Source organism: Monopterus albus, unplaced genomic scaffold, assembly GCF_001952655.1.
Source record: "Monopterus albus unplaced genomic scaffold, M_albus_1.0 scaffold304.1, whole genome shotgun sequence".
NCBI lineage: Eukaryota > Metazoa > Chordata > Actinopteri > Synbranchiformes > Synbranchidae > Monopterus > Monopterus albus.
The window spans coordinates 328589-335439 of record NW_018128184.1 but is presented as its reverse complement, the minus strand read 5'-3'; the positions used below and the strand labels follow the sequence as shown (position 1 = coordinate 335439).

General features: G+C 42.6%; 1 protein-coding gene across 3 annotated transcripts in view; it reads left to right on the top strand.

The window, feature by feature from the left end:
• gdpd4a (glycerophosphodiester phosphodiesterase domain containing 4a) overlaps positions 1-6851 on the top strand; it is a 24159-nt gene that overhangs the window by 10455 nt on the left and 6853 nt on the right. For all 3 annotated transcript variants that reach the window (XR_002276864.1, XM_020623567.1, XM_020623568.1), the window contains exons 3-13: positions 764-869; positions 1389-1492; positions 1765-1858; positions 2602-2661; positions 2754-2852; positions 2986-3079; positions 4324-4469; positions 4638-4720; positions 5380-5530; positions 5633-5851; positions 6026-6183. Coding sequence is in view for 2 of the 3 variants with exons in the window: in XM_020623567.1 (XP_020479223.1) it covers positions 764-869; positions 1389-1492; positions 1765-1858; positions 2602-2661; positions 2754-2852; positions 2986-3079; positions 4324-4469; positions 4638-4720; positions 5380-5530; positions 5633-5851; positions 6026-6183 (1314 nt within the window). In the remaining variant the exon portion in view is untranslated. The remainder of the gene's footprint in view (positions 1-763; positions 870-1388; positions 1493-1764; positions 1859-2601; positions 2662-2753; positions 2853-2985; positions 3080-4323; positions 4470-4637; positions 4721-5379; positions 5531-5632; positions 5852-6025; positions 6184-6851) is intronic.

Sequence of the window (6851 nt, the reverse complement as noted above, 5' to 3'; positions counted from 1 at the left end):
GGACCCAGGACCCGCTGGAGGAACTATGGCTCTCAGCTGGCCTGGGAACGCCTCAGCATTCCCCCGGAGGAGCTGGAGGAAGTGTCTTGGGAGAGGGAGGTCTGGGCATCTTTGCTTAGACTGCTGCCCCCGTGACCCGGTTCCGGATAAGCGGAGATGGATGGATGGATGGATGGATGGATAAAAGGTTCTTGTGAAAGTGACTGTGATATGATGTGCTTTATTGTATGTAACAACCCTAAAAATTAACTACCACAAAAGCATTCAGCTCTTTATAGTCACGCTACACAGCTACTGTATATCTACACATACAGACAGTGACAAATGAAAGGTCGACCCAGCACAGAGTCCCAGTGAGGTGCTGGGCCACCATGTGACACCAGAACAGCTCCACCTTGACTCTCCAGGTCTCTGAACCCTCCTGGAGGGATGAACACCTTCCAACAGATGTTCCCTCATGTGGTGTTTTGATGATGGTGGTGGAGACGCTGTCTAACACGTCGCTCCAACATCTCCCATAGCTGTTCAACTGGGCTGAGACCTGGTGACTGGGAAGGCCACAGCATCTGGTTCACATCATGGTCACCCTCATCAGACCAGTCAGGGACCCCGGTGTCCTGTGGACGGGGGCACCATCATCCTGGAGGAGATCAAATTTTCTTTTCATTTGTCAGCCACTTGTATATTTGAGTTTATTCAGGTGAATGGTCTGCTCAGGTAACTGATGTGTATTGATTGGTTGATTTCTGATTGGCTGTACCAGGTATGAACACCAGCCATTTGTCTCCTGCCTGGCTGGCCTCTATGGTTGCCAATGGAGACGATACCAAAGAGCTCGGGCGCAGCCGGGAGAGTGCTGCTGCAGCAAGGCAAGCACACACACAGCACTGTCTGTCTGTAGTGTGTTGAGTTTGGTTGGTTTGCTGATCATGCAGTGAGTATTGATTCCCTTGCTGGGTTCTGTTGGCCTGCTGACTCCAACAGTCAGTTAATGCTTTTCTCTGGCAAAATATCATCACATATGTACTTTGTCAGCTTGTATCAGAATATACTGCTTCCTTTTGCAGTTTGTAAGGAGGCTGACTTTCTCTGTACCTGCCAGATTGTGTAACATAAATGGAGCACTGTTATGCCTCTATGACTGTAAATGAAAACATTATTTTCACTTCAGAACTTTAACCCTTAGACCCAAAAGCATTTTAAAATGTAAACACCTTGACTACAGGCTCATTAAGGTTTATCTAAAAACAATACATTAAACAAATGTGAAATGATCAATGTGAACTTCAACAATTTAGTAGTTAATCATTCAGAAAAGTGAGTAATGATTTTCTTTGGGTAGAAGTAATTAAGTCTGACAAGCCATGATCTCTGTATGTGTGTTACAGGTGGAGTGTGGCAGCTTTGGCCTCCTGATCCTCACCTTCTTCCTGAGTTTTCTGTTCCTTTATTTCTGGAGTGAAGCTCAGAATGACTACAATGACTTCGACTGGTGGGTCATACACAGCACATTATTAATACTGTACATGCTGGCAAGTGCACGCACTCATGCTAATGTGTGTTTGTGATTTGTATGGCATGTGTTGTCATGTTTGGGTTAGGCTTAGTTGTCTCATATAAAAAAAAAAATAACATAAAGGAATGCACGATCATCCTAACAGTTAATCAGTGTATGAAGAGACCAACTCGTCATTTGAACTTGGTTCACATCATGAAGAACTTGGTATGTGATAGCTGTTGACTGTTGTTCTTGTGCCTTGTCAGGTTTAATTTCGGAACTCTTGGTTTCTGGTTTCCCTGGTCTTTGGTCCTGCTGGTCATTGCTGCTGCTCTCTTCACGTACATCGCCCTACTACTGGTAGGCACATTATAATTTCAGCTGGTCTAGTTTAGCACTTGCACAAATTGCACATCCCTGAGTATACTGAGAAATTTGATAGAAAACACTTTGCTGTGTGTCACTTTATTTTATTTTATTGTCACTAAACCATCATCAGCATCAATTTTAGTTTTAGTTTACTTTCTCCTTAGAGAGGCACAAGTTTTATTAAACCTGCTAAAGTATAACAGGATAATGGATTTATTTAAAAGTAAGTTGACATAATATTGCGGCAAAAATTGTCTTAACGTTCGGTGAGTGCAAAATAAAAACTTGATACCAACTTTGAAGCTTGATACGCATTTATTTCTGCAGAAAGGAGAAACTCTTACAGTGTGTCAAACATGACACACTGAAGGAGAAGCTTTCCAGGCGAGAGCTGCATTTTATACATAGACCTGAGCTTTGCTCGTGGTTTCGATCAGTTAAGGTCATCTGTCACACAGGAAAGAAGCTGTCTCACAAGCACACAAACAACTATATATAAAAACCTGCATAGCAACAATCAGTATATTAATAAGGGCGCTAATAACCATTTCCCATCACACATAATGATAATTTTTTTAAAATGCTGAAGTTGAGCAGAAACCATATTGGATCTGGACAGATTGGTTTGTAAATAAACAGTTCAAAAAGAAGCACAAACCTTGGAGAATGGTGTTGCCTGAGGGAGTTTTATGTCACTATCTATCTATGTCACTAACTATCTAAACCCTGTTCAGGTGCTGGCAGTGTGTCTGCTTTCTGAGGGTCAAAGGTTGTACCTCCACTGGAGCCACAAGGTATAAACACACACAAACTTAACACAAACACTGACGTACAGTTCCCTTGTTGAAAGTTGTCATAATAAATTGTCCCCTTGTTTTTGTGTCAGACGGGCATTATGGTGGCCTTGGCGTTCTCCATCACAGCCACCGCCATCCTATCTGACCTCTGGAGCAAAGAATGGAAGACTCTTCTTCTCTCCCTGCAGGTTAGCCAATCACAGCAAAGAATAGCAAGATTTTCTTAAATAATTTGCACACACCTGTATGAAAATAATTTGTGCTCCAGTGAAATGTTTTGCTACTGTGCTGACGTTGTTCACATCTTTCTTTATTTTTCAGGTGACAGCACCTTTCCTCCATGTGGCGGCTCTCTCACTAATGGCAATCGTGTCCTGGCCAGTAGCATTGCACTTCTTCCGCATGAACAAGAAAGGTAAGCTAGCTGATCGCGGAGTGTTTATCTTTGTCAGCTTTGAAGCTAACACTGGAGGTCAGATCCTGTTGTACATGAAAATGCTTTAAATTTGGGAGAGAGCACTCTGATTAATTTAGAGCAGCAACTGGAGGGAGGAAAAATCTCAGGGGCCTTGTTGAAATGACATCTGATTGCTGGAAGACGGTGAAGGGTTAGGTCTTTAGTTGTGGTAGTATCGAGCTGCTCCATCCACTGGGAAGACTGTTAATCTGAAATCAAACATACCCCTCAGCATCATGACACACTTGTCTGGCATTGATTGTACAGCTGTAGACCTCCCAGCCATCGTTTCTCCTTTGCCACCTCTTAACAGAAAATCAAAGTCATTCTCCCACTCAGCTTTTTCACTCTTCTCTCTGACTCCCTGATGTTTCCATCTTCTTGCATTCACTGTTTCTTTGGTCTCTACCCTCTTTTCATGCCTTCTCTGTTTCTTTTGCTGCTGTCTATTTCTTTGTACTTGTCTTTGCATCACTCTTTCTGTTCTGTCTTGCACCTGACTGCCTTTTCCTCTCTGAATGGCTTTGACCTCCATGTCTCTGCTTCTGTTTTTGGTTGCCACGGTGACTGTCTCTGGTTGCCATGGTGATTCAACGGGTGGAGAGATGCTGAGTCATGTCTGTTGTCCCCTGGCAGGAGAGAAAGATTTGCCAAAGCACATGATTTAGAATAGTGCTCCCATTTTTGCTGTAATGAGATGAACATTCACCTAAGCCTGGATGTGAAAGGGCAGAGTTGACAGGCTCCTTCTGTAGTTCTGTTAGTTGAACGAAGGGAGGGGTGCTGGGTTAAGCTGGAAACACTCTTAAGATAATTAAAACCTACAAAGACTGTACATGTCACATGCACTTACAAAAGCACCTAGGAATAAATACAGGGGAAAACACACTGAATGACAGGGAGACAACAGGAGTCTCGCTGCAAGGTAGTGTCCAAATCCACCACGTACACAAATTCTAACGAGGCTGTACTGGAGGATGCAGGTTTTAACAATGATAAGGACTTTTTTTTTTGTTGTTGAATGAACAATATAAACGGTGTCAGTGCATCAGTGTCTTGCTCTAGATCTCTTTAACTGTCATATACCTGCATATGTACCCAAACTTTGTTTTGCAAAATATCTATCATTTTATATAACCTCCCCAAAACTGATTTTTGTATATTTTTAACATTTAATTTTATTAGTGGTTTGTGTTCTGCAGTGTGTCAGGTGGCTCTCCTGGGTCTCTACCTGTCTGTGCTGTTCTCTCTCTACCTGGTTCCTCTGGGAATGTACTCTCCCTGCATTAAAGAGGCTGGGACCCTGGGGCCTGCCCCAGCACTCATCGGACACAGAGGAGCTCCAATGGTGAGACTGAACTGGACCGTGACATCTGTGGCTGTCTGTCCTGTTTCAAGTCTTGTGTTTTACTACTAATCTTGATTATTATTATACATTGTGGATGTTTCTGACTGTGTGCATATGTGTGTTATTTATCACTCTGGGAATGTTTTTGTCTCTGTGTGTGTATTATAGCTTGCTCCAGAGAACACCGTCATGTCCTTTGAGAAGGCAGTGGAAGCTGGAGGAGAAGGGCTAGAGACTGATGTCACCATCAGGTATTAACTGCTCTCACCTCTCTCTGTGTGTGTGTGTGTGTGTATCAATAGAACATGTATTTTTGTAATACCTGTAGCTCTCCACAGGCCTGGGTTTTTCAGTGGCCAGTGCCCATCTCTAGAGAGGCCGATGGCTGATATAAAATGCTGATATGTTGTTTTTTTACTTTTTGCATCAGATAAAATACAGCAATTTAATAATAACAAATGGGTCTCAGATTTGCAGAAGTTAAATATTTTTAACACTAATGAATTATGTTCAGTTACACAGTCAAGTGTTTTGTATGGCTTTCTATTAGTCTGTGTATTTACTGACATGCACATAACTCGTTTCACTTGTGTGATTAATTGCGACAACAGGCTCACTAAGGTTGCTTGTTTGTATGTTTGTTCATGAATAAGACAGATGGCTTTATGATAGAGTTCATTTCATTGTTGCTTCAAGCTTTGGAGAGTTAAGTGCTTTTTGGTGACTTTAATCTTCGTGTCTTCTGCTCCCTTCATTTTCTCTCCCCTTCTTTTTTCCTCCTTCCCACATTCCTCTCCTTTATTCATATCCCCTCGTCACCGCCTGTCTTTCATTTGTGTCTTGCATTTTCCCTCGCTTACATCCCGATTCTTCACTTGTCTGTCTTGTAATGTGTCCACCGCGTCTCTAGTTATGATGGTATTCCCTTCCTGATGCATGATTCCACTCTGAGGAGAACCACTAACATTGCAGAGGTTTTCCCAAATCGAACACTCCTTGATGCCTCCATGTTCACTTGGGCTGAGCTACAGCAGCTGAATGCTGGCGATTGGTTCTTATCAGTGAGGCTCACAAACACATACACAAACACATAATTTGTTGCTGAGACAATTGTAAAGTAAAAACACCTGACAGCCCCTGCCACACACGCTTGTCTCTTACAGAGGGATCCATTTGGGACTGTGTCGTCCCTGTCTGAGGTGGACCACTACCAGGCCCAGAACCAGTCTATTCCCTCACTGGCCCAGTTCCTGGAGGTAGCGGCCCGTAGTGGCAAATTAGTGCTGTTTGACCTGCGCAGGCCACCGTACGGGCATCCTTACAGCGAGTCCTACATCAGCACCACTTTGCAGGTGGTGCAGGCCCACATCAACTCCTCACAGGTGGCTGCACAGAGTAGATGGATGGGAAAAAATCTATTGTGCTTCCATGTGAAAGAAAATAGTATTGTATATCTTTATGGATATGGTTGTGGTACAATGTTGTGTATATATTTGATACATTAATAACTCTTGCTAAGTTTTGTACTCTGGGTGTGTTTTTCAATGTGTGTGTAGGTGCTGTGGCTGCCATCTAAAGACAGGGAGCTGGTCCAGGCTGTGGACCCAGACCTGCAGCAGACCTCTGGAGCAAAGGCTTCAATTCAGGAACTGACAGACGCCCATATCACCAGACTGAACCTGCACTACAGCACTATGTCTCAGCAACAGATCAGGTACCCACATATATTCTTTCAGCCATAACAAACAACAGCGCTGTTAAATGTTGGATGATAAAAGAGAAGTTTAAATTTACATTTTTCTAACAACAAAACAGTATGCTTTGATTTCAGTGAAGAATTGTGTTTTTGATTGTGTTGCTCACTGCTGTGTTCTTGAAAAGTGTGCGATGTAGAGTAAAATAAGAGTTGTTCAGTCTCAGGGTGAATTTTGCTGTCAGGAGGGTTGCATAAAACTGGCACAACAAGTGCAACAACTTTGTATTAAGATGAAATCCCCAAATTTTAATGTACTGTTTTAAACTGATCCTCAGTGTGAAGTCAAAGCCAGAAAAATGAACAAGATTAAAGAAATTATGCAAATTCAAGTCTTCTCTACAGAACACTGATATATCTGTATGTCTCTCCCTCACTATCTTTGTTTTTCCTCTGTCTCAACACACAGTTCATTAGACTTTCAAAGGACGTTTCATCTCTACAGACACGTGTGTCTGTCAGGTTAATTTAATACTGCCATTGTGATAAATTACAACATTCTCTTCCTCCTTCCCTCTCTCCACCCTTGCATTCCTTCTGTCTATTGTTTCTTTCCCTCTCATTGACCTTCCTCCATCTTGTAACCAACAACTCCATTTTTCATATATTCCTTCCTCCTCTTCTCCTCC